At 41.9% G+C, this 27,946-nt stretch overlaps 1 protein-coding gene across 4 annotated transcripts in view; it reads right to left on the reverse strand.

The window, feature by feature from the left end:
* Positions 1-27,946, reverse strand: part of MEIS1 (Meis homeobox 1) — a 132,993-nt gene that overhangs the window by 23,584 nt on the left and 81,463 nt on the right. For all 4 annotated transcript variants that reach the window (XM_045979503.1, XM_045979502.1, XM_045979505.1 and 1 more), the window contains exon 9: positions 670-746. In XM_045979503.1, coding sequence (XP_045835459.1) covers positions 670-746 — 77 coding nt within the window. The remainder of the gene's footprint in view (positions 1-669; positions 747-27,946) is intronic.

The following is a 27,946-nucleotide window of genomic DNA, read 5'->3' on the forward strand; positions in this document are numbered from 1 at the left end:
AGAGGATATTGGATTTCGATACCCTTCAAATATGACACTAGCTCTGGGTGATTACATGAACCTGGCTTTCAGCACACTCACAACGGGCAATAAATCATACTTTCCCAAAGCCTCATTGCCATACCGCTGCACATGGTCCGAATATTGTTGGCTGGTACTTGGTATGGAATCTCAGCTTCCCCCAAATCAGGAATTCACAGATTTATTTAGAAACAGTATGGGACAGGCCAGAGATACAGCAGGTTTTGAACAGCTTCAAAGGGGAAACATAAATAATTTCTCTTTTTCCATGGATGGAAGGTAGGAGGAAACGGAAGACTCTCCTTCAATGCTCAGCCCTAGCAAAATAACTGGTTATTCGGATGTGACAGTGGATTTTCTTGTTCCATAGAAAACAGGATGATACCGCTCTTGCTGTCAGTTATCCTCAGGGCGGCGGGGGGAGCCATTTATGGAACCACAAGGAACGTGAACTAAACATTAATACCACACCTAAAATGTGTCAATTTTAAAGGCAATGGAAAACAACGCAATGTTGGGGGGCGGTGGTTTCCCTGCTAGCAAGTGCTCTCACCTATCAGTCAACCTTTTATTTTCACTTTGGATCCACCAGCCATCAGGGGAAACAGCAACGACTGGGTGTGGCTTTCACAAAGCCAAATTACTTACCAGTTGTTCACTTGTAGGATGGTGAGTCCCGTGTCTTGTGCCAGCTGCTTTTTCTGTTCTTCAGAAGGGTAAGGGTGCTGAAAGAGAACAAACGAGATAGATGTGCGCACATACATTTGGGGCAGATAATGTAGCGCGTATCATGTGTCAGGTGCAAAGCTAGGGGCTACAGATTCAATAATAAACACATACGCTCTGTAAAAAAAAAAATGTGTGTACATCAGGCAATATTTAGGCTATTTTGTCAATAGCCTAAGTGTCTAGTGAGGTCTATAATTAAAGGTAAAAATGCTGAGGTGTGTCACTCTTATTAATGGAATACTACATCATCTAATTAATGGCAGTAAAAGACAAGCCAATTACAAAGATTAGTGAAGTGTATAAATAGCTACTTAGGATACTTGCAGAACCTTGATACTGAGTTTATCCTTTAAAGGTTTATTTGTTGCAAACACAGAAAGTTTAGTATGATCTTCAATGTACTTTATAGGATTAAAATAAGGACAAGCCCTTTTTGATGATAAGAAAGCGTATCAACTTAACGTAATACTTTCATAGAACCATGGACTTCTAAAGCTGAGCCATTCGGACCAACCACCTTAGTTGAGGTCCCCAGCAGTTAAACACTTTGCTAGCATGACATTTTTCCCTCCAAAACACCATAACGCCAGATGCAAATATCAAAATTAAAGTGGGTGTATTTTTTTTAACCACTAATCATTGTAGCTCTTCTGTAACACAAACAAATGACATTCAACCGAAGTTGGTTTCCATATCTGAATGTCAACACATGCTGGGATTCTGAACACAGGCCAATACAAGGTCAAAGACCAGCATATTTTGCATGCTAAGAACAAGCCCGGCCATGTTCTTCATGAGTTAGAGTGGATAAAAAAGTATTACAGGATTAGATAATAAAATGAAATTCATACCCTCTTGAAAGAATGTTTGGAATTCTACTGAAATTAGTTTTGGCACAAGCACTTTTTGTCTGGTAATGAACTATATCTAAATCTGAAATACACATTTCTAAATCCTGGGACATGGTATCTATCTATGGACACACTGACCATCTTGAAACACTGCATCCCAATAAATTCTCCCAAGATAAGAATTGTTCTGCCAGTCAACACTCTATTCCCTTATGAATGAGAAAGGGCACCCTCAACTCTCAATTTAACTATCTGTGCCATTGGAAAGTAAATTCTGGTCTATTGAATGTTAATTAACATAGCTTTTAATCTCATTAATAATGTCTGATTAGATGCTAAGAAGGCTCATTAATGACCACTTTAATGCTCTTATATGTAAGTTTAAATATGTTCTATATCTGTACACCTGGGATTCGTTTGCGGAGAGCAGAGATGTAGCAATTTTTCCCATAAGCATTGTCTTTGATTGTCACTTAATCAATAAATACACAATTAGAATAAGGCTTTGCTTTCATGGAATATAGTGCCTTTCTCTAAAGAGCTCCAAGTATATTACAGACAGGATGGTGATTAATCCCCATTATATCCCTTTGAGGGACATAAATGGAATCTATCGTCCGTCCTGTCTTACAGGTGAGGAAACTGGCTAGGGAAAGACATGGTCAGCAGCCACAAGACTCTGTGATATTTCCTGCTTCCCCTCCAGTGTCGAAGCCTCACCATGATGAGGGATGTGCCAAATGCCTCTTAGAATCTTCATTCTTATGCTTGCTCCAAAACCTCCAGACTGCTTCCTATGGCCTGTAAGGCATGCCGTCATCCAGCTCTGCCCACCTCTCAGACTTGGTGGCCTTCTCTTCACCCCCGTCCCACCCCTCTGTCCAGCCACACAGTCCTCCTTTTTGTTCTTCCAACACACCAACCTTGACCCTCCAGGGTCACTTTCTCATCTCAGCCCAAAGGCCAAGCCTCGCCTACCCATTTGTCCAGCAGCCTGCCTTACTGTTCTCACATCAGCCTTTTCCTTCTTCCCTAATGGCAAAGCATGGCCTGCTCTGATGCTCTGCCTCCTGTGGGCGGGCCTCCTCTCACTCACCTAACAACTCCAAAGTCCGCAACTTTCTCCTTCACCATTCTCAAAGCCCAGCCAGGCACGCAACAGGAGATCAGTAAATATCTGTGAAACAAGAAGGAGGCTACGTCCTGCCACGACACACAGATACTCTCCACTCAGATGCAACATGGAAATGTATAATAAAATTTCTTTCAACAGCGCACAGGAGGGATAAACGACCCGAATGGAGATCCACAAGGCTACTTTCCTGACTTCATTCGCAACAGTGATGTCAACCCATTCTTCTCAAGTAACAGTATGTAAACTTCCTAATAGGCTAAGATCATAGGTTACAATCCCCCTACTCAAAGTAATGCCAGGCAGCCCAGGCACAATCTCATGAGTTAAAAGCAGTTCTCCACCCTAAGGTTAAAAACCTAGCTCCTGCCGCACAACGCTCCTGCCACATGAACCTCTTATCCTATGAACAGATACTGAATTTGGGTTTGATATATAGAAGTTCTATGTCTACACTAGTCGAAGGATTGTATATAAGGTACACACGACCCTATTAGATTGTATAAATTACACTGCCGCTCAATGATTATGTCCCAAACACGGGACAATTTTCGAATCCTCAATTTTGTCATGTGGAGTTTAGGATCCATCAAAGTTCAAAGTTACCCAGGCTTGCAATTCTTACACATTCTAAGCCTGATTTTGAAAAACACAAATTTTAGCATCCAAGTGGTTGGCACTCCTTGCCATACAAAGCTGTAGACCCGTGTACACAAGTCACCTCCAATCTTCTGTAATTTGCTTATGGTTTTTTAGGTCCTGTGAAAAGCTCAGTGATTTTCAATAGAATTAATAAATATGTCACCAGTCTCTTTTCACAAGAGCCGGATGGCAATATCTTTTGCCCAGTCTTGTTAGTTGTGTCTTAATATGATGACCAGAACTGGATAAAAATTAATATTTATGCCACTTACCTTCCTTTAGTTACTTTGAAAATTGAGAATGGTCACAGTCATTTATTTGTGCTGTGTTTTCAAGAGTATTTTTGCATGCCTGTTTGTGAGTGAGTTTCACAACCATTCTTACAAAGCAAATGGAACTCACATTTTATTTATGCAGGTGGTGTCAGGAAAATTCTCTCTGGATCATTAAAATTACCTGAATCATTACAGCTTCAAAGAGCAATCGATGGCCCTCAAAATTTCAGTGCAAATTTAGGTTGCTTCTTCACATCACAGTTTCTGATTTCATAATTTAAATATCATAAAATGAGAAAGTTCCAGCCTTTTTTCCTTCTGTCACTTTTCATGGGATCTGATTTTAAGTAATTGGAACAAACTGTGTCTAATTTCATGCAGCGTAATTGCTAGGCAGCCTCAAGCTATGGAGACCCAGCACTCTGTCTCCATTAAACAATTTTCAGTCATTCAGGATATATTTTTTTTTTAATAGAAATGAATGAGCCCGGATGAAATTAAATGTCACAATAATCTGGTCATTGTTGGGGGTGGGGAGGAGGAAAAGGTGTCAACAAAATTCCCTAAACCTTTGTCTATGGCAGGGAGATGAATTTTTTCTTTTTCTCATAGTTCTTGGCCTGCACGTCCCACAAACTTTTAATTCCCAGAAAACACACACACACACACACACACACACACACACACAAACCCAACCATAATTGCTAGAATCACATGAAAGCCATGACTTCAGGTAGCTAATCCACAGTCAGCCAAAAATTCACAAAGAAGCAAGCTTTTAACTGAAATCCAGTATCTTTAAATATCTTAAATCCTATGCATCTTTCCTAAATAAGCTTTTTGTGGACAGTATGAGTTATTCCTTTGTAGACTTAAAAAAAAAACCCGACTTGACAAAAACCCAACATGCCAGGAGCAAGGCTGCTGTAAAAACATTTGAAATCCTGTTGTGTTTTGCCCGCAGGGCTGGTGAGGCCATTAGAGGGGCAAAGGTAGACATCATTTTACAAAAGAGATAAAGAGAAGTGCCATTTGAGGAAGAGAATGGGAACTTCCTTCCAAACCACTGCAACCAAGAACCTGGGTCACCCCTCGCCCTTCTCCAGAACACCTCTGCTACTAATGGCAAGGACACCTCTTTAAGGACGATCAGGAGGTTCTTATGAAGGGAAGATGGGTTGGTTGCCCTTGCCAGCTACACCAATCAACCTAATCACTTTGGGATATCAAAGCAAATTGGACCACAGTCCAGTAGGTAGCGACAGGAGACCTCGCCTTTGTTGTGTACATTAGCTTCATGCCATTATCTCTTAAAAGCTTAATTATTTGCAAACAATTGATCAAGATGGGAATTTGAGAAAGGATATGCAGGGGCCACTGGGAGAACTGCAACGCATTAAGAGAGCAAACAAAATTACCTTTAGATCTTACAATCAGAATTAACGATTGAGACGGGACAACGAGGCGGGCAGCAGCTCCAAGCCTTCTTTCCCGAGTGTTTCCCATTTGATCTGCATTAACACCTCAGGAATGAGTGAGAGCCATAAAAGAGTGATTATGTCAGGGTAAAGCTGACCCTCCCTTCCAGCACTAAACCTGCACACATGCATGAGGCTGGCTCCGATGGGAGAGAAGGGATGCTGGACTCCATGGGAAAAGCAGCGGCTTGGAGGCAGGGGGACCCCAACCGCAGGGAATAACTTGCAGCCGACCATCCTGATTTCTGTAATCAACGCCCTGACTTCTCCTTCCCAGGATAAGTCTCCTGCTGAAAGAGAAACCGTTTGTCCCTCTTCCTGTGTTGCTGGCTCTGAAGTGCGACTTCTAGTAATGACCTAGTACGGCAGTGATTGCTTAATAACCCCATCAAAGAATAAAATGATCCCTGGAGTATGTGGCCTGCATGAGAGAAATGGTTAAAGAATGTCTGAAGAAAATCTAAAAATAGCCTACATAAAAGTGAACTCGGGACTGTCATTTTATCAGCCCCAAAGAATAGAAGGCGACAGAAAGAAAATGGCAACGTGCTAAAGAAAGTTATCTCTGCACAATTCCAATTTTATTTCCTGAGGTTGGGATGGGAGGGGGGTGCTGAGGCCAGTTATCCGGTATTTACAAGTTTACAGTACATGGGAAGAAAACGTATTTACTTAAACAATCAAGGAGACAGTTTCCGATGAGCATCCATGGCCAAAGAAAAAAACTCTTCAGTACACACAGATGGAAAATGTCAAGTCTTATATCTTAACGATATCCTTGACCAAATGTACGCCTTTCATCAAATTTTCCACCCCTGGCTGCAAATGTGGATGCCAAGACAGTGATGAACTTTATCTTATCTACCCTGGTAACCAAGTTTCAATAACGTTCCCTCCCTCCCTGCCTTGCCCACTCTAACAGCACATTGTAATGGCAGCAGAAAATTTGAAAATAATCCTGTACAGAGCTCACTGGTGAGATAATGGAAGGCTACGCTGCCCCTTCTCAAGCCTCAGATTAGTAATTTCTTGTGACACAGAACTGCCTCTATACCGAAACTGCAAAACAGCTATAACAAAGCAATAGAGGTGGAAGCAATTTTCAAGCAAAATGTTACATGCCATACTTTAAAAGGTATGGGAATAGGTACCATGGGAGCTGATCTAACAGGAGGAATTATGGCAACTGTCCAATATATCCCTTATCAAGGCAATGTTCTGTTGCTTGGCTGAATATGTTGGAAGAACAATTTCGGAACTTCTTTTATCCTTCTTCCTTCAGCCCTCTGCCTCCTCCACAGCTAAGTTTAATGCATTAATATAAGTTGACCTTGAGCTAAACTCTGGTATGTGATGGAGAGATAGATACTCCCTTTAAAGTTAAAAAAAAAAAAAAGAAGAAGAAGAAGAAAAAAAGAGCTACCATATGGCTTTTAACCATTAGATCTCTGGGTTCTTTGCAAACTTCTACAGATTTTTTGACACTAAGGGAATATGGGGGATCTCAAGTAAAATAACTACCTTTATATCGGACCTCTCAGAAGACAAGCAGAAACTTGCTATCCAAATATATTTATATTTGTTTAGTGTAATTTTTTTCTTGCCTACGAAAACTTCTCCCACTCTAAATAAACTTGCAGCCATTTCCCCCTTATGCATTGGCTATGAATAGCTTACACTGTGACAATTACATTGATCTAGGATACTTTTTTTCCTTTAAAAAAAATCCATCATGCTTCCCTATTGTCTTTCAGCTTTATGAATTAGTTTTACTGTTTCAGTGAATGCTTTTTTGTCTTTTGACTGCACATTATCAAAGAGACACTTTGTGCCTCTCATTTGCATTACAAAAGCAGGGCACCCAGAGGAAGAACAGAGCCTGAATGCATAGCAGTGGAGTCCGCACCCTCACTCATGCTGGAATCAAAAGAAGGACGGCGCTGTCGGTACTGGCTAGGAAGCCAAGAATGTTTGGAGCATCATCAGTGAAGTCACAGGACTTCGACCTGCTTTTTAATTCTCCACCAACGCTCCTAGATTGCCTAGTTGCTCCGATTAAATGTGCTTCATTGATTGCTCGCACTTGCTTTTTCTGAAGCCTCGTCAAGCCATTTTCCAGACAACCCCTCTGATTCCTTGTCTCTCCAGCAGCAGTTAGAAGACGTTGCTGGTGGAGTTATGCAAGTAGGGAAGTCAGGTAGGAATCTCCAAACTTGATCTTACCACATGAAAATGACAGGAGCGTGGAAGGAAAAATTGAACACTGGGTAATATTTCACAGCGATCTTTACTTTTGCACTAATGAGACTATCTCTCTAATACACGGCAGTGAAAACATTGTTTTATAATCAATTATAAGTGGGCAAGACTACACAACCTTGCCGGGTTCATCTCCCTGACCTTTAAATTTCTTGTAAATATCAAATAAATATAAAATAAAAAAACACTAAATAAAAAAACTGAATACTTATACTAAGGGACTTCGTAGTCCCTCACGTTGGGGATTTTTTAAAAGCTGCTTGCAATTCCAGAATAATGACCATGTTTTAGATCTATTCTCTATTAGCTCGATACATATGGTATGGGCGGATTTTAAGGATATGCATTAAAGCACAAAATTTAGACTGTAAATTAGCAATTACTTATAGCCTCCTCCTAAAAGTATTAAAATTCATGAAGAATGCTAAAATTATTTTGAACAGTTATGATTATTAATGAACTCCCTGAATATTGATTCTCTTAGTAGAAGACCATGGTTATAAAAGGAAACACAAAAAGGCCAAGAGGGGGGCGCCTGGGTGGTTCAGTGAGTTAAGCCTCTGCCTTCGGCTCAGGTTATGATCTCAGGGTTTTGGGATTGAGCCCCGAGTCAGGCTCTCTGCCTGGCATGGAGCCTGCTTTCCTCTCTTTCTCTGTCTGCCCCTCTGCCTGCTTGTGATCGCTCTCTCTCTGTCAAAAAAAAAAAAAAAAAAAAAAGGCCAAGAGGAAAAACAGGGTGAGAGGAGAAAGAAATAGGGACTCAGGGGTGGGGATGAGGGAGAAAAGTCATGCTTCACTTTTGTGCCCCCTTGGAATCACTTAAAATCATAGCTCATTTGAACTCTTACATTTGTCAGTAGGACAAACACATTACATGTGTTATTGCCTGTGCTCTTGGTGACCCTTGCGAGGAGGGACTATACTTGGTTCCATTTTACAGATGAGGAAGTTGAGGTTTGGCTAAGTCAAAAACTAAATGCACACCAGCTCTCAGGTACTTAGTTCCGGGGCCAGGTCTGCCCTCCCCTGAGTTTTTCCACTTGGTTGTGCTCCCACACATGTTTCTTTCCCAGTCCCTATTTTAAGCTATGTTTTAGAGCCAAACACATATTATAATGGAGCATGAACTAAGTTCCTAACTGTGGCGAGCAGCGACTGAATGCTCCTCTGCGCTTGAACAGCCATGAACCCCGGAGACAGCTGCTGTTCTCCTACTCACCTCCCCACCTGCAGGCCCACTGCTTCTGCCCCAGAGGCAAGCATCAAGGGGCAGAGTCAAAGCCCCAGGGTGAGAGGTAACTCCCCAGAACCTTATCCCACATGTTCCCCCCAGCATCCACCCAAAGGGATTTTGTTAATAATAGCTCAGTAGTATTAGTAAGAGTAGTAGAAGTAGTAATGATAACACGAATTAGGGAATGAGGCCGTACCAGGCATTGTTCCAAATGTTTCACATGTAGTAACTCATGTCATCCTTCCAAAACCTTAGGAGGTAGGCACAACTATGGCACTCATTTTATAGATGAGGAGACTGGGGCACAGCATGGATGAAGAACTTTCTCAAGTGCACAGAACTGGTAAGTAGTAGAGCTGGGATTTGAAACTTGGTGGCAAGGTACAAGTTGAGCAAACTCACTTCCAAACTATTTTGTATTTTAAATGATGGGTGGAACAATCCCACTCCTCCCTGATGAGTTAATCATGAATATACATGATGATTACTACTCGTTTTATGAATAAGCTATCACCTTAAGGTTGGCTGTGTCTTTTATTTCTACAGCTCAGTTCTGTTAATGGAAGCAATAGTAGATTTCGCTACAAGATACAAAACTCCGTGGAAGTAACACACCCCTCGCTTTATTAGTGCTTGTAACATTGCTTATAAATAAGGGAATGAGGGTGGGTCGTATACAGGAACACTCTGTAAGGGTCATAGAAAGAAATGCCGGCTATTCCATACAACTCCACTACAGTAGAACTTAAATTGTCTGCTTTGAAATAAATTGTTGTGCCTGTTTGGGGGTTTGTGTGTGGGGGGGGGGGTACCAATTGCTTTCATTTCTTAATCAAATGTGAGTGAAATGACATTTTGGATCCTTACATTTTAGATTACTAATAAAAACACACAAATGCTATTCTCATTCACATTGCAACTAGCCCTGTTCTGTGTGCCCAATAAATATCTGTTGTATGAATGAGTGAGTGCAACTGAATTCAGGGACACCCAAAAATGACTCAACTAGCATTTATAACTAGATGGCTTCAGGTAAACACCAGAAAACTAGCAGCCTTCTTTCGACAAATATGCCATCCTTCTCCCTGAGTTCTATAAAGGCCAAACCAGTACCACTTTTATTTAGTTGACTTAAGTGACATCTACACAATGCTTACTCTGTGCCAAGCACCATTCTCAGTAATTTACAAGTATTCACCCATTTAGTCTGTGTAACAAGCCCAGGAGGTGTTTTTTTCTTTCATGTTACAGATGAGGAAACTGAGGCACGGAGTTTGTTACTTGCAATGTGGATGGAGCCTTAAGCAGTCTAGTCCCACAGCCCATGCTCCTAATTATTGTGTTACCCTAGTGGGTCTTTCTTAGCTACAGTTTCCCCCAAAGTTTCTCCAGAATCCACTGTATGTTGCTGTCGGGTTTATTCGTCACAAAAGTTCCCTTCCCCCTCTCCAACTGCAATATAATGAAATTCAAGTTCTCCATCTTCTGGAGCTCAGCACAGGACTGAAGAAAGGATAAAGATGATCACTTTCCCAAGAATTTCACTCTAAGAGATAAAACAAAACAACGGCACGCCATCTTGAGCCACTTTTCTGGGCATAAAAAAAAAGTTCCTGACTGATTTTTACAATAAACTCCAGGAACATGATGATCTTTTCTAATCTACATAGAGCTCATCTCTATTTCAGAGAGCGTGCCCACTAAGAAGAGACCTAGCCCCAACCTGAAGAACACTTTTCCACTTTAAAAATACAAGGGGAAAGAAAAAAAGATTTTGAAAGCATGAAGGGAAAAGACAAGGAGGATGAAACACAATGACACCATTTTGGAATGAGTCTGTTGACAGTAATCAGTAATCATTATTGCTTTTACAGAGGCCCTGTCCAGCATTAAATATTCAGGAAAAGGCCTTGCATAAAGAATAAAGTATCCATAAGGTCTAAATGGTATATGTGGTGAGAAGATTTTTGAGAGAGAGAGAGTACTAGAGATAGGAAGAGAGAGAGAGAGAGACGAAGATTTCGTGCCGCTCCCAATATGACTAAAGACCCCAGAACCGGTACTCATTCTCTAGTGCTAATTTTCCCACTTAAATTACAGTGATGGTGTAGCCTCATCTCATTAGAGATCATTGTCCCCAGTAGACAGTTGTGTTTATGGGGGACTCTGGCTGTTCCACACCTGCTGATCAGGTTGCTATGTGATCAAGGCTGCATACAAACAGCAGACTCGAGCTTGCTGGACTGCGACTGATGAGCCCGGGCTAATTCAGGGGTGATTATGTAGTTTACTGGACCACTAAACCTCTTTAAGCTTGTAATTACTGCCTATTTGAGTAAAGAACATTCAAAAGCAATTCACTGCATCATGCCTGCCACAGCTGGAAGCAGGCTGCCAGCAGTCTGTGGGGACATTAAAATCTACAGGGACGTGGATGGAAGCCCAGCTAGCAGACACTGTTAGCAGCGCCACGGCCAAGTCTGCGCACATTCCCGCTCACCTCTCCTGACCACGCTTACCATTAAAGGTGCAATGAAAACTATAGAACGGCCATAAAGATGACAAATAATAGAATCTAATGGCACAAACTACATTTTAATGATCCCCCCCCCCCACTTTGTAAAGGTAAAATTTTAAAAGTCTTTTCAAATGTCGAAGAGAGAGAAGGGAGAGAGAGAGAGTGAGAGCACGTGTGTTTCAAATAATATACACTGCTGAAATTTACCGTGTACTTGCTACAAGTTCCATCCCCAAAAACAAGCAGCTGGAAAACAAAATACCCACCTTTTCGGCTTTCTAAAAGAACTGAGCTGTATAGTCATTTTAGAGCTCTCCTACCCACTTAGCTGCTGTGTTTATAACCTTAGCTGGGAAAATATTGTTTCGCTAGTTGATTGACAGCCTCTAAAATCACATGTGTAATTTCTGCTGTTAATGAATTAAAATGCCGCTCCGACACCTGAGTGAAATTTACTTTCAAGAGTCAGAGAAGATTTAAAAAAAAAAAAATCAGTATTTATCAATGTTCTCGTTTTCTTTTGCTGTCACCTTAACAACTGCAGTTCTTTTGTATAACGAAAGTGTAAAACATGCTTTGCATTGCTGCGGGTATAATTATTACTTGTCTCTAAGTAACAAAAAAAGACTGGAACTTAATGAAGGGGGATTAAGTTAATTTCTTTTTTAGCTAACCGTTTCCTGTCTCTTAAAATGTAGACCTTGGTGAATATAATGTTCAGGGAAGGGAAATAACGCTTTTTATTTTCACTAAAATCTCCACTTTGGAATATTGATATTAAAATATTAAGATGATGTTTATTCTTGAAAAGTATGTAAATTTGGTCTTAAATAAGCCACAGAAATCCTCTCTGACTACTCCGTCCAAAGTCCGCAGATCCAGGGGGTTTATGTGTTATCTAGACATCATTCCTATTAATATTCATTAGGTGGGTCTGCTTGCATTTTTATAAGCTGTGAGAGAGGCAAAAGAAACAATCAGAATTCTTTAACACACAGGCATTATCAATTCAACATATGCCAAATAGCAGCGCACCCAGATCTGAAGTTAAGATTCAAATGCAATTTACCTTTACTAAGCTAATTTTCATGAAAACTCTTTTCCCTTCACCCATTGTAGTCTGAGCTATTTAATTATGTCTATTCTCTGTAACATACACTTCAATTTTTAATTTAAGAGATTATTCAGCACTATACTTTATCTTGGTTAACAACAAAACCCTTATCTTGCAATCAAACTAAAGAGAATTTCCCCTTATGGGGGGGAAAAAACCCTAAAAACTTCAAATTGTTTTAGTAATAAGATTACCTTTATCTTTACAAACCTTCTTAAGCAACCCTTTTTAACTTCCCAAAGCATTTACTTGCTGTGAATTCCCTGCCTGTCTCCAGAGCAGATTATAGAAGACGGAAGAGTCTTAGCCAAAATTGAGGCCGATCCCCAGTATCTGCTGCACAAATGCTGCTTTCTCAGTTGTCCAGTTGAACCAGACAGGGAAATGCTAGCATGCTGTAGGTGAATTTTGGGGGTGGGGGTGGGGAGAGGATGTCCATGGAACCTCTTAGATGAGTGGAAAAAGAGCCAGACCTGTCCTCAGCAACATTATAAGACAAAGTTCGCAGAAATAAAGGTAATCAATGAAAGTTAACTTGAAGGCCAGTTTGGGGCTCTTATTATTTTTTTTGAGACTTTGAGTTTGGGTGATCCCTTACATCCTTTATATTTGTATAACACTTAACATTTTCAAAGGTCTTTCATTATATTTTTACTAAATTTGAGCCTTGCAATTGTCAGCCAAGGCTGGAAGGACTGACCATGTTTGTTGCTCCATTCCATACAAGATAAAACAAAACCCAAGTGGATGCATGGCAGGTGACATGACCAGGAAGTTGTGGCTCTTGGATGTGGAGCCCAGGCCTCCTGTATTTCCAGCTCGTCTTTACACTCTACCGAAGTTCAAAGTTTACCTTGTTAATGATAAAACAGCTGCAACCAGATCTGTCAGAAATCTACCGTGAGGTGATGGACCCGGCCTCTATTTTACTGTGTAAATGGGCATTGTTCTCTGCCCAGGACAAAATAAAGAACTCAAGGTAAAACCAGAAAAAGCAGAACACCTTTCAAATTGTCTGTCATCATTTCTAACACAATTATGGAAGTAATCTAACTGGTCATGCTAAAAAGGTCTTCCATCATGGCATTTGCCCCTTCTAGAACAGACTTTTTGGGAAAGAAACAGCCTTACCCTGTACGACTGGGGTAGTCCGTTCCTCTTTGAAACAGCCAGAAAGTTGTGTTTCATTTATCGTGTCTTTCTTTGCCACGTCATGTGTGACAGAGGTTGCTAATTACGTAATTACATTTCCCCCTTCCTAAGTCACTTGCTAAGAGAACTTAGACCTATGTGCAAACCACGGCGCATAGGAGAGTGGCCATCAGGTCCACTTCTGCTTCAGGGACTTGGTTACACGTTGACAAAAGGCAAATCAGAAGGAAAACAGTTACTGGTTTCAAGAGGAGCAGTTAGGTGCACTGATTTAGTTAAAAAACTGGAAGTTAAGTCCTGGAACCCACACTAACTGTGTGAGCTTGATCAAAGCATTTCAGTCCTTGGATCCTCAGCTTTGTTGGTCAAATGAGCATGACAAAACGTTGGTCAAGTGGTGGCAGTCCCATGAGACAACACACGTCAAATTGCTCAGCGTTCTGTGCAGCATGTATCGAACACCTGGTCAACATAGCTGAATCAGTGATGACCCTGAAAGTTGAGCTAATCTACTTAAACATACATAAAATGTATATAATTCTCAATTTGTAGGGGAAAAGACCAGACTAGGTCATTCTAGTAACTTCTTTTCCCCAACTGCCAAAACGACAGGCTTTTTTTTTTTTCCTCTAGAATTTAAATTAGGTTATAATATTTTCCTGCAATTTTCTTTATTTGGACAAACTCATTTCCAAAATATCTAAGGCAGGGCCACCTTCAAAGGCAATCACACGGGGCCCGCCACATAGAAGGGCCCCACGCCTGTTTTAATGTGCTGCTATCACCATCTGGATAGTCTTCATAATTTTTATTTTTTTATTTTTATTTTTTAATCTTTTAAACAGATTTATTTACTTATTTTCAAGAGAGAGAGAGCTCATAGCAGTAGGGGTAGAGGGAGAGGGAGAGAGAATCTCAAGCAGACTCCACGCTGAGCACGGAGCCCGACACGGGGCTCGATCTCACAAACCTGAGATCACGACCTGAGCCAAAATCATGAGTCGGATGCTCAACCAACTGAGCCACTGAGGTGCCCCCTTTTTCTTTTTTTGAAATTCTTCATACTTTTTAAAGCAGCCCTGCATTTTCAATTTGCACAGTTTATGTGGAGAATATGTACATTCTCCACAATTCATACAACTGGTCCTGCTAAAAGGAAAAGAAGTTACGTTTTCCCTATCGGATCTTTCATACTCAGCTATTACCCCTTGAATTTATTTGAGCATCACTGAAGTAAAGAAGTAATTACTCTGTTCTTACATGAAGAGTGTAAAAAAGAAAACACTGAAAAAGCAAGACCCAGGATGCAAGATTAACAGTGTGTAGATGTGCTCAGGCCTCAGACAGATGAGTAAGGACACTTAAATGACCCTCCAATGGCCTTCAAGGGCTCACACACTCCTGTAAGTGCCTAAATCACCCTTGGGGACTGACGGAGGCACCGAGAAAATATTCCATATTATAAAGTCTATGGAGGAAAAAAAAAAAAATCAATAATCCGGAACCTTCAAGGTGTGAGGCCCATTCTGGCTCACTGGACTTAGGGATGTTGAGAGCCTTTGTCTTTTGGTGGCTGGAAGTCAGAAGTGGCAATGTGCCCACCTTCCTTGGCAGGGGATGAGTGCCACATTTGGCAGAAAAGTGTGCTCTCGAGAAAAGGGAGCAGAGAATCTTTTGGCCTGGGCTACAGCTAGGATAGATCAAGAGTGAGAACTCGCCCTTGCATGCCAACCAAATGCAGCTGTAATTAAAAACAAACCTTTGGAAATAAAGTATTTGGAAATTATTTCACTTCCAGCTCATTCACAATATGAGCTCATCAATAGCTACAATTAATTAATTTGGTCACAGGATTTGGGGGAGGGGGCAGTGGGTAGGAAATGCTGTCATGTTTTCGGCCTTTTTAAACAGAATTCTACTTTTTATGTGAGGAAGTCCATATAAATAGATAAATAAGCAAACTAAGGAGAGAAATATATGTAATAAAGCACAAAGTTTCAGAATCCCCCGCACATTTGGATAAGCCTCTTACATCTAAGATGGCAGCACTGATTTATAAAAATTCAAAATCCCATCATTTTGATGATGCCAAATGACGAACTTCACTATTATATGCATATATTTTGTTTAATGGCTTCATTTATTTTAATACCAAAGGGAAACTAGATTTTACAGATGAAAGCTTTTTTTCATGGTTCCAGTGCCACTGGGGTTTGAAAAAATCTGTGATATTAACCAAGAAGTGATAATGGCTGTGCTCAGGAGCCCTATTTTATGACATTTTACGCAGTGGAAACCTACACTGAGGAACTACCACCAGAGTACCCCAATCCTAGGAAGGCTTTAGGGTAAGTGTCAGTGTCCCATGTTTCTTTTCTCTGAATGGATACATGTTCAGTAAAGTGTTGGCCGTGGAATTACTGGAGCAATGGGATTAACTCACTCAAGATTTATTAAAAATGAGGCAGGAAAGTGCTGTTCATGTGATTTCAGGGATAAGAAAATAATTGCATAGACCTTTTTTCCTCCATTCAGAAATCTGCCTACAGGGTTTAATATTTTGTGGAGAATCGAAAAAATAAATCACAGCAAGTGACTTCAGCTTAATTCTTGTTTGATTTCTTCATTACACTGCATATCTATGGTGAATCAGGAAACCAGAAACTCATCAAAACCAATTCCCATAGGAACAAAAGACATAGCACCTCAGAACCTTCCTGTCGGCCTCCAAATCGTCCCTTTATTGAGAATGTATAGGCGATTTCAGAAGGAGAGGAAGGAAGAGAGAGAGAGAAAGAAAAAGAAAGAAAGAGGAAGGAAGGAAGGAAGGAAGACAAAGAAAGGAGACATTTGGCTCACCAAAAATTCTGGCGACATGACACAAGCCGAGAGCCGGCAGTGGCGTATTTTTACTGAGAGCCATACCTCGAAACTCTAGAACACAGCAGACGAAACTTGCCAGCCACACACAGGATGTGGAATGATTCTACAGACACTCTCTTGGCCCAAGATGGCAGCTTGAGATTAATGACTGCATCCTCCTTGGCCCTGCTGCCGTCAGGCCTGGGGTCTGATCCTGACACACAGAGCCTTCGTGTGCAGCCAATCAGCAGATGTAAGCACACAGGCCCTGTCAGGTTGACATATCATTCCTTCGACAATGTCAGCGAGTATTAATGTTCAATTATCTGTCCTAGAAATGACCCTCGCCTTTCTGCATTGTGTAACTGCGCGCATGGCACTCTGGTAATCCCAAAGACAAGGGCGGAAACGCCCGCAATAAACCAGCCACTGGGAGTTGGCTTTCCAACACTGCCATGACATTGCCTTGCAGTACCGAATAGGAGACTTATTTTTAGTTCTTCTCCTGAAACATATGTGAAAGACCGCTGAGCCATTTATCTCCCTCTCTGTCTCCTTCTCTCCATCTTCCTTTCTGCCCGTTTGCATGTCGGTTGTCCTTATTGTTTAAGCAGCAAGACTTGAAATGCGTCATCTTGGGGCTTGCCGCTCACACAGCCAACTGTTCTTTACGTATCACAATGAGCTGTTCATTATGTGGGGGGGTGCCTTTTTATTTCATGAAGCCAGGTGTATATCATTTACCATCAAACCAAAATGACAATAGTAGGCTTTTCTGGAATGGTGTCAAGATCAATTCAACTTCAACTCATAAAGCTAAAGGAACCTGTTCTAGCCAGCTGTCCCTCCTCCCCACTGTTAAAAACAAGACCTCTGGCAGAGGCAAGACTTACGAAGCATACCTGAAATCTTTTTGCTTGTTAACCTTTACGGCTGCTCAAATATTTTAAAACAGTGTCATGATTTGTTGTAGTTAAAACACAAGTCCCCCTTTCCTCTCATATATCACTGCAAGAAACAAAATTTTATCTTAGCAGACAGCTGCATTTGCCTGGTTTTCAATGAACTCACATTCAAAGGTTATCAATAACAAGTTTGCAAACTCCTCATACAGCCAGCACTGAAAGATAATGTACAGTAATTGCATGATAACTTCCTCCAAAACGGAGATAAAAACCTTTCATGCAATCTTGAGTTCACCAAGCGACATACACACGCTAGGACAAACTCAAGTAGCTCAGACTGGGGCTGAACGAATTTTCTCTCATGATAATAATTTTTAGGGAATGGAAAATGCAGTTACGTTTCTTATGGAAAGCCACTAAGAATTCATTATTTGGTCTTAATTTTAACATGTGAAAAACATGTTGATTATGGAATGTAACTATGAAAAGTCCAGCCACTCCCCCGTCACAGCGTGGTGTCTGGTGCTATTTTTATAGCGTTATACGCGTTCTCAACTGCACTGTGAAAGTTCTTGTATCTTCTTTTTCTTTTCCTTCCCCCTCCCCCCAACAGTTACTTTTTCCAAATGACTTCCATTGCTTCCCAGCTCCCAATCCTACTTGCTGGATATGCAACAGCTAACAGCCTCCTGGTCTGCTAAAAGATGGGGAGCACAGCACCCAAGACGTCCCCCTTCCCTTTTACTAAATCTCCCTACCTTTATCTCCCTGTCCTTGTTCGCACTCACTGCTGAGCCCTGCCTCTGGGGCGTCAGCCTCCTCATGCCATTCATCAGTACCTTTCTGCTGGTATCGTCAAAGCTTCCTTCTCTGTTCTCTCAGCACATAATTTGGCTGTGCCTTCACAAACTACATGGAACGTAATAGCAATTCCATGAAAGACAGCCGATTTCGAGCCTAGCTGTAAACATATTCAAATCTCCCTCCTCCTAAATATCACAAAAATAAAAGAAAAGCCTCCCCTTCTTGTTACCAGTTCCTCAAACCGCCCAGCTGTATCCTTCAGTGTGTTCCTCCAGCAGCTTTGGAAGGATCTGGCCTTGCTGCCTCCATTGCGATCTCACCTGCCTGCCTCACGATACGACTTCTTGAACCTCCAAAGGCCTGGAATGGCATTTTCAAGGGTCACTGATGGTATCCTAGGTCTTACACCAGGAGCCTCCCTGTCCTTCTACTTCATTAAACTCTCGGGTTTGGTCACCTCTGTTTTGAAACTTTGCTCATTCATTTGGTCAGTAAATATTAGCAAGCACCTATAATATAGCTCTGAAGGCAGAGACATGAAAGAGTCAACCCTGACCTCTAGATGGGGAGGCAGCTCACAAATAAACAGTCACTGCGAGAAGTACGCTCTAGCAGCAGGGGCCATTTCCTCTCTCCTGGAGAGGACAGGAATGGTTTCTCCAAGCAGTGGTGGATGAAATAAGAAGTGAAGGATGCAGAAGGCAGCACGAAGTGGAGACAAGGTCACAGGGCGGCACATTCCAGGTGAAGGAACAGCAGGGGCAGGTGCACAGAGTACAGGGCAGTTTCGCACCTGTGAGGAAGGTAAGCCCTCAGGTCTGGCTTCAGCAGCAGTGGTGTGAGGACCCTGTGCGGGAAGGGCAAGGAAGGAACCCGGGTGCTCGGTGGGCCAGTGTCAGACCTCAAAGGGTCCTTGAATGGTATGCCAAGGATGTTGTCTCCTATGGCCAATGGGGAAATAGCACAGGATTTTAAGTAGATGGAGAGTTGGCCGAATTCTATTTTAGAAAAGTCACTGTGGTGGCAAAACAAGGTTATTTGTAAGAAAGACTGAGGGCAGGGAGGCTGATCAGGGAAACGGGCAAGCAGGAGAAGACAAGGCAGTGATAAGAGGACAAGACAGAGATAAGAGAATGGAGGAATATTTAGGAGGGAGACTTGGTAGGACTCAGTGAGTGAGAAACTACCTGTGAAGGGAAAAGAAGAGCAAAATTCCAGGGTTGATTCTCAGGTTCCCAGTTGGAGCCTCTGGGTCCACAATCATGCTCTTAACTGAGATGAGGATGACAGGAAGGGGAGCCAGTTTGGGGGTCGTGACAGATTTGCTTGGGGGATGGACTCTTTGGCTTCTTATCATTGTACCTTCCTCCCTTTTCTTAGAATTATTAACATGATGGAGCTGAAAGGAAGCCCAGACATCAGTTCAACCCACATCCACATTTGACAGAAGACCTCCCCGCTTGCTCCTGTCTCTTCCGCTAAGTTTTTCCCTCCAGAAAGCCCTTCAGATTCCACCCTTGACCTCCTTCCTGGATCCATGCCTCCATAGGCATCTTTAGCCTCAGCGGAGGCAACACCAAAGACTCGTGCTCTCACAAAGCCTGAGTAATCCTATTTCCAAGTATTGGCCATACACCTCACATGGCTATTCCACCGGCCCCAGAAGCACAACGTCTCCCAAACCGAACTCCTCACCTTTCACCTAAAACCAGTTCCTTCTTCTGACGTCCTTTCTGTTGTCAAAGAAACTGCTGATACCCCTGTTCCCTGTCTGCCCAACATGAAACAGAGAAGTCACCTTCGATGCTCTTCTTTATCAAACGTCCACTCATGAGTGGTTCCAAAAACAGTCATCAGAATCAGACAGGCTTGATGCAAATCCAGCCCCTGCTTCTTTTTTTTTTTTTTTTAAAGATTTTATTTATTTATTTGACAGAGAGAGAGATCACAAGTAGGCAGAGAGGCAGGCAGAGAAAGAGGAGGAAGCAGGCTCCCTGCGGAGCAGAGACCAGCCCCTGCTTCTTACCCCGCTACCTCCGGCAAGCGTTTTATCTCCCTGAACCTTGGTTTTCTTATCAGTAAAATGAGACAGGAGGACCTCCTATAGAGGCGGACTGTGGGAGTTCAATGAGATAAAACATAAGGGTGCTGAGCAGTGGCCTACCAAGGTAAAGGTGGGGTGGGAACCCTGTTCCCCCCCAGGGAGGAGTATTTTACTCACTGACATTATTTAGAAGAGCTGATTCATGATGATAACAGACAGACTGACCCTACACACATTCCACCGAAGATGGACAGCTCCTAGGGCCCACCTTGGCGCATCACTGGCATTTGACATAGTGTATGGTACACACATGCTAGCTATGAACGTTTCTACTTACGAGGTTCCAGGTTTGCCTCCAAAATGCCTCCCACCCACCCATTTCTTTACAATCGCACAACCACAGCCTTCTTACCCAAACTCTGCAACTGCCTCAGGTTCTCACTTTCATTCTTTCTACAAACTGCACCACCAACTCCATCTACGCCCTTTTCTAAGAGCTTAGAAAGCTCCAGGACATGCATGCTTCCTTGTATACAGTAGGTGCTCAAAGAGCATTTGAACTTACTTGGAAAAAACTTTAATGGGCCAATTAATATTGTTATTCAAAGATAAGAGAGATATGGCCTCAAGTTTAGCCATGGTTTATGGTGGGGGAAATAACAAGCATGTTTGAAAGCAGCTTTCTCTTGCCGTGTCGTAGGGTTTGGCCATCGCATCACAGAAAACCACTCCAGGCATCTTTGCACAGATGGAGCACCTGAAGGTATGCCTAGATGGGGCCCTGCATTCACCCCTCTGCCAGCATTACCCCATCCCCCCACCCCACGCTCACTCTTGCCGCAGAGCCTGGGCTCCAGGGACAGCAGGGAGCCCACAGCTCTGATGGTGTCATGGCACCATTTTGGTCACCTCTGAGTAACTGTGCAAAGGAATATCTTTGATGAGGTCATGTGGACTTCTGCCTCGGTTCTCACTGGATCTGGCCAACTGTGTACGCAAGACATTTTCAAGAGCAGTAACAAATCATCAATTGGAGTGTCAGGATATGGAAGTAGAAAGGTGCAGCCGGTTAGACTTAGGGCTCTGAAATTTTTGTTTCCAGTCTCTTCTCTGTGGTATACTAAGATCTCTGGGAACTCTTTAGCCTTTTCTATCCCACTTCCTTGTGTGAAATGTTCCGCCTGTAAATGGGGCATGATTATAAAATGTAAGATCCCGTGCAAACTAACTACTCCATAATTAATAACTGGTTAAAATTAAATGGGATACTTGTTTTCATAGCTTGATTTCTAAAACGCCTAATATATGCTATTTCCTGCATGGGTATTTGGGCTTTTTTTCCTTGGAAATTCAGCCTGCCATTTACTCAATCACTCTCTCGAACACTGGGGTGATGAATGTTGCTGAGTGCTCGTGGTTTCTGGTCCAGTATGAACACTTTCAGGGAGTAAGTCCTGGGCACCTGTCTGCTGGGTAATTGATAATGTTTTCATTTCAAGGTGTGGGCCTGAGACCCACAGGGCTAAATGGGGAAAGGAAACGAATTGACTCGACTACATCTCTTACCCACCACTCCCGAGACACATCAACTCATTACTGCCAAATGTACTACAATGGTATCAAGAGGGGGTAGCAACATAAATTTTCGACAACGGTTAAAATGATGCTTTTGTTTTTATTTTGCATTAGCAAATTAAAACACTTGGATTGCCATTACAATTCTTTGTGAAAATCTGGTCTCTGCTAAATTCACAATGAATTATAAATGCCTTCGCCAAAACAAAGAATAATCCACAATGCCCTCAAATGTATGCCTCTCTTCCTAATTTTGATTTCTAGGTCCCATGGCTTCCATAAGAGAAAGCATGCAGGGGCACACACATACTGTATTTCAAATGGAGATTTTATGTAAGCTTATTTTTATAGTGATTCTGAGAGTAGCTGCTCTGCTTTTTATCTATGCAAACTGGAAATAAAGTAGGCACCCTGCCAGCTCCCTGACAGCAGGCCAGGCCCGGGCTGCCATGGGTGACTCGCACAATGACATCTAAGGGGTCCAGAAAAGAACCCTGACTAATGGCTTTTGGATTCCCTATGACCTTTGATCCTCGATGACTTAGACCAAAATAAATGACCTAATTTCAAGAAACTACATCCAGCATGTGAACTCTAATGAGTGACAGAATTTACCTGCTAAGCAATGATTAATAGGTATATGGTCCTTATAATCATTCCTTAGATCTTAGCTAAACTAGAGAGAAGATACTTTTCAGATGCCGGTTTTTCAAAACAAATTCATCTTCCAGGAGGCTGTGCAAATTGACAGTGCCCGTGGCAGATAAAGTACACGAGGCACTGGAAACATGAAAGGATTTCCTGGAACAGACATTGAGTTGGCGAATACTACTAAAAACAAAAGCATTTCTCCCTCAAATGTATGTATTGTTTCTGCAGTTGGTGATTCTGTGGCTTTCTTCCTGACAAAGGCTATCAGACTGGAGGGCCAGCACAGGAATCCGGGAGCAAGTCTAACCATGGTGCACAACCTTGCTCCATGCTAACATCCCTCGGGGCGCTGAAGCGAGAGGGAGGTAAAGGACGAGATTCTGTAACCTCAACATTCACAACTGCCTTTTCACCCCCTGGGACATAAAAGTATGCTATCAAAAAGTCCAAAAGAAAAAGTCTGTATATTGTCAGAGTCCATGTTCTATCTGAAGCTTTCTAGGTACTCGGGAGACCCCATGAAAACTCTGTGATATTTATTTAGGGCAGTGAACTAGCCTGTATGATATTATAATGATGGGTACACATCACACATTTATCCAAACCCATACAACATGCAACACCAAAAGTGAGCCCTGACTTTGGACTTTGGGTGATGATGGTGTGTCGAGGGGGAGCAGGGAAGAAGATATATAGGAAATCTGTGTACCTTCTTCCTCAGTTTTGCGGCAAAAAACAAAGTCTATCTTTTAAAAACTCTTTGATATTCAAAAGAAAGTTCTCATACACTAAATAAGAACTGAAAGTTTGCAGAGGAAAAACAAACACTTCAATCTACATGATAAAAAAAAATGGGTTAAGTTTTAGCATCAAAGGAAAAAAATCAAAGCATAAAAATCAAAGATGGAGAAAAAGAAGCATCTTTCCATTACTATCCATCCTCTTGCTTGTGTTCCTTAGATCCTTGCTAGGCCAAGTGTGGTCTGTGGACCAGCGGCGTCAGTATCTGCTAGGAGCTCATTGGAAATGCTGAATCTCAAACCCCGCCCCACTGAACAAAAATCTTCATTTAAAGACAGATCCCCAGATCATCTGATTGCACATCAAAGTTTAAGAAGCACTAATTAATCCATTTTCTGACTTTTTAGATGGTAGACTTTCATTTTTTGAAAAATTACTATTTACGCATCAGTTAAATCCCCAAATGTGATTGCCAAATCTCCTGATCCAGACTCCAAGGAACATTGTGACTATCAAAGAAAATTAAAATTGAGGAAAGATCTTCTACTCAGACTCTAAGCAGTCATCCTGCTTCTCCCCATCATATCAACCTAGCAATGGTTCCAAGGACTTTGTCTATCACGTTACCTATCACCCGTACATACTGATTTTCAAAACCCAGAGCAAGCTGGACCCTGTCTGCTGTGTCACAAGCAGAGAAAGACATAAATTGTTGTCCAAGTTCACTCAGCATAAGGTAAAGAGGGCCCTCAAGTCAGCCCAGCTCTTTCATGACAATTAATGGCACCTTCTCCCCAAATCACCAGGATGATGACGGTTACGAAAACCAGCTTTGCCCCCCAGCACCAGCACTCGAGTCCATTTTGCCTCATTTCTCCTCCTGTCTTCCTGTCTCCCAGCAGTCAACAGACCAACACATGACCATATTTACATCATTTCTCTTGACATTGGTAATGGGAACAACAGAGGGGAAAAATGAAGACTCTGATGCTACCCAAAGGCCAGCCTTATCTTCTCAGAGGTTAATACCTACCTCTTGGAACAGCATAACAGCCCCAAAAGTCCACATGCTGTGACGGTCAACCGAGTGACAGACCAGCCTAAGTTAGCTCGAATGTGAAATATAGCGTCTCTAGCCCAGAGATGAACTGAAATGTAATGCCACGTTCGAATGGTCTTTTACGGATTCTTCCAGAGGCTCTGAGCATCTACCCCTTAATTAAATCTAATTTAGTTTCCACACGGAGTGTTACTGAGCATATTCACTTCACCATACATGTAAGCTCGAGATACATCATCTTCAGCTTCCAACTATAGCCTCACGAAGATGTTTCCATGTGGGAACATTCAAACCTGATTTATGGCGCTATTGTACCAACTAAGCAACTCATCTTCCAGTATAAATTCAACACATAAGGACAACCTAACTGAAACATATAAATTCCACGTATACTTAAAAATATTATTGTCTGTAATTTAATATAGCAGAATGTTTCTAAGCCTATAACCTTGCATGCAGAAGCAGTTTTTCAAGCATTAATACTTAAATGGGTCATAGACACCACATCTGTCATTCTGTCCTGAAGTGTATGAGGCAAAACCAAGACTATGCTGGCCTATTGATTTTTCTAGCATTTGCTTTAATTTACTTAACCATTGAGAAATCCATCAGTACATAAAGGGCAACTGTCCATTACTGCCTCATTTGCAGACATTCCTTCCCCTCGTTTTTGGTAAATATTTCCCTTAAATTGCTATGTGTTTACAGTGTAAAAACGAATTAGGAAAGTGCTCACACCTGTTTCTGTTCAGTAACTGCTGCACTGAGGTATATGTAACGTGCTTAAAGATAGAATAAATATCTAGACATTATTACATCTGTGTGCAAAGGGTGGTAAATTAGATCCTAATTACATTAACAGGGATTCTGCCTCCCAGCTTAAATTTTACATGAGCACTCTGCAAAAATTCAAAAGCTCTGCTGTGGTTTCTTTATGAGCTTGTGATTACAGCTACTTCCTATGCGGTCACTAAATATTCTGTTTACAAATAAATGAAGAAGCTTTGAGCCAACTTGCCAGGGTAATAATCTATTTCTTTCTCCCCCTCCCTCTTCCCAGCAAACCCTCGCCACATATGCATGGCAACAATCAGGAACCCTGGCTTCATCTAATTACTCCATCACATAATTTCACAAATTGCCTTGTCACTGGGGAGCCAAGTGCAAAACACGCTCACAGTGGGATTTCAGGCAGCAGCTTTCATTTACTACTCATTCCTTGTTAAATTAAACACGAAAACACCAGTTGTGTGAAAGAAGTCAAAAAGAATGCCTGCAAATAAGCCAGACAAGTATATCTCCTACCTACCGTTTCACCAAATACAGTGTTGGCAACAGGCACATCCGACAGGGAGGACACCCTTGGCTGGCCCATTCTTATTTTGATATAGTTTCTACAAGAGACCAGAACCCAAAGGCCAGAACCAAATAGGCTTCTCCAGAAAGTAAGCTTTGTCATATGTCAACAGGAAGGATGGGCATGCAGTAAAAAAATTAAAAAAAAAAAAAAAAAAAAAAAAAAGGTGCTTTTCTCAAGCCCCTCTATTCTTTGCCCTTTCTGCCTGACCATGATCCTCACATGAGAACGTGTATTTTTGTATTGGAGGAATGATGCCAAGTTTTCTGAAAGTATAAACAGTATACCACGTAGTTCCACTCTGGCTAGGAAGAAGGAACCAGATTCTGCTAATCTTTAAAAGTTCTCCAACAGAAAGATCATCAATCAAGTTCATGCGGTATGCGATGTTTTCCTTTTAAGTATTAATGCCTTACATGTCTCTGAAACAAATGAAGGTAAATGCTCACCCATCTCACTATGGACATGTGGGGGGAAGAAAGAGAGTGTGAGGTAGGCGACGCACCCATGGGGCGCGGACCTGAGGGCACAGCCCTGGAAGCTGACGTTGGTGAGTCAACAACTAAACAAGGCCACCGGTAATTAAAGGTATTTCTCGGCAGCTCAGGAGCCGGCAGGGTCAGGTACCGTTTTACATCACAAACCAGTCCTTTCTGCATGTCGATTTGCCAGCATTATCTGCACAGGGAGAAGAAGACATTAGCAGCAGCTGTCTCTCTGCTTTTACACTGAAAATTCTATTCACACAGACAGGTGGAGTAATTTAAAAGCCAATGTGGTGCAATTTCGATGTGACTAATGTCACTGCCTACTAAAATGCCACCATTACCACTGTTTATGGAAACATTACTAAAATTACATTTTATTCATAAGAATTTTAGGGTTCTGGTTATTACTCGCTTTAAAATGATCAGACCTCGGTGTCATGCCCCAGAGCACTGGCCTAATTCTCCAGGCTTTAGTAGCCTCCTCTGCTGAGAAACGACAGTTGGATTGTAGTTTCAAGAGTAATCGGGACGGCGGCAGCAGTTTCCTCCATCTCCATAAAGCAAATTAAAGACATAGCTCTTTGGCGTCCCGGACACGTGACGAGCAAAGAAATCTTCGAGGAGCTAAATCTGTGTTAGAAGGTTCGGTTAGGATTTGCATGAGGACAGATTCCTCACCCCGAAACTGCTCTCCGACATTGTTAGTAAGAGACAGGGGGAGATTTGCACATTTCCATAAGGAAGGAGGAACAGCTAATGTTTAAAATCTGAAATTCTAACAATGCATAAATTATTTCAGTTGCACAAAATAGCAATAGTTCCAGCTATGCCTTTTTTTAATGGGCAGAGAGGTCCGGAAAAAGAGTCTGGATAGGAAAGGACCATCCTTAATCCTTAGTTACCAACAGCCATCAGACTGCATGATGAAGTTTTACGCCAAACCCTCTGGCTTGCATTTTTATTTAAAAAATACTAATTGGTCAGTTCATGGAATGAGATTATAATTATACCTTTGAACTTCCACAGTACGATTTGATTTGCTCTGCATCTGAAAGGCAATGTGGTGGAAAGCGCACGGAAATTCAAGTCAGGAGATTCAGGTTCCAGCTCAGCCCGTTCCTTTTGCTCTTGAGAAAAATCACTAACTTCTCGAAACTTCAGTATGGTCATCTTGCCACCTCATAGGATTGCCTTCAGAATCCAAGGTATGTGCAAATACTAAACTACAAAGCACCACAGAGACGTATGCTGTGATTCCATTTAGCTTTTTGATCAATTTTTTTTCTTTAGTCTTTTGATCCCAGGACTGTGTCAAAATAGCCAAGCCATGAATAGATCATTTAAAAAAAAAGAAGCGAATGATAGTCGTTTTGACTATCGAAGCAACTATCCTCTTCAGTTCTTTTCAGGGAGGAAAAATGAAGAAGTAAAATTATGGGGGTGCCGAGGTGGCTCAGTCTGTTAAACAACCAACTCTTGATCTGGGTTCAAGTCATGATCTCAGGGTTGTAAGATGAGCCCTAGATGTGCTCCATGCTGCGTATGGAGCCTGCTTGGGATTCTCTCTCTCCCTCTCCCTTTGCCTCTCCTCCCCCATCTCTTTCTCTAGAATGAATAAATGAATAAATAAAATGGTTTTTTAAAAGGTAAAAAAAAAAAAAAAGCAAATGATAAAAGTAACACTATGTAGGCAGGAGATAATTTCATGTAACATGAGATCAGGTCATTTTTTTGTGGAGTTTCTCCCCCAAGAAGTTTGGAAACTGGCTTTTCTTTACATAGTGGGAATTATTCCTAAACGTCTATCACTCGCGACAGGAATTATCTCTACTCATTGATCCTAGATGGGTGTTCCTGTTCATGGATTGCACCTCCTGGCCCTCGGGCGTCCCAAAAACTTCCTAGGACACTGAATTCTCAGCGGTCACTCACACCACAGGAGAGCTCACGGGCTCTGCAGGGATACCAGCCACAAAGTTAATGTGAGAAGAGATGAAAACTGACTGCAGAATATTAAGAACTGAAAAGTTAAGATGCTCAACAGGTTAAGTTCA

This window comes from Meles meles, chromosome 15 (genome assembly GCF_922984935.1).
Source record: "Meles meles chromosome 15, mMelMel3.1 paternal haplotype, whole genome shotgun sequence".
In the NCBI taxonomy this organism is placed as follows: domain Eukaryota; kingdom Metazoa; phylum Chordata; class Mammalia; order Carnivora; family Mustelidae; genus Meles; species Meles meles.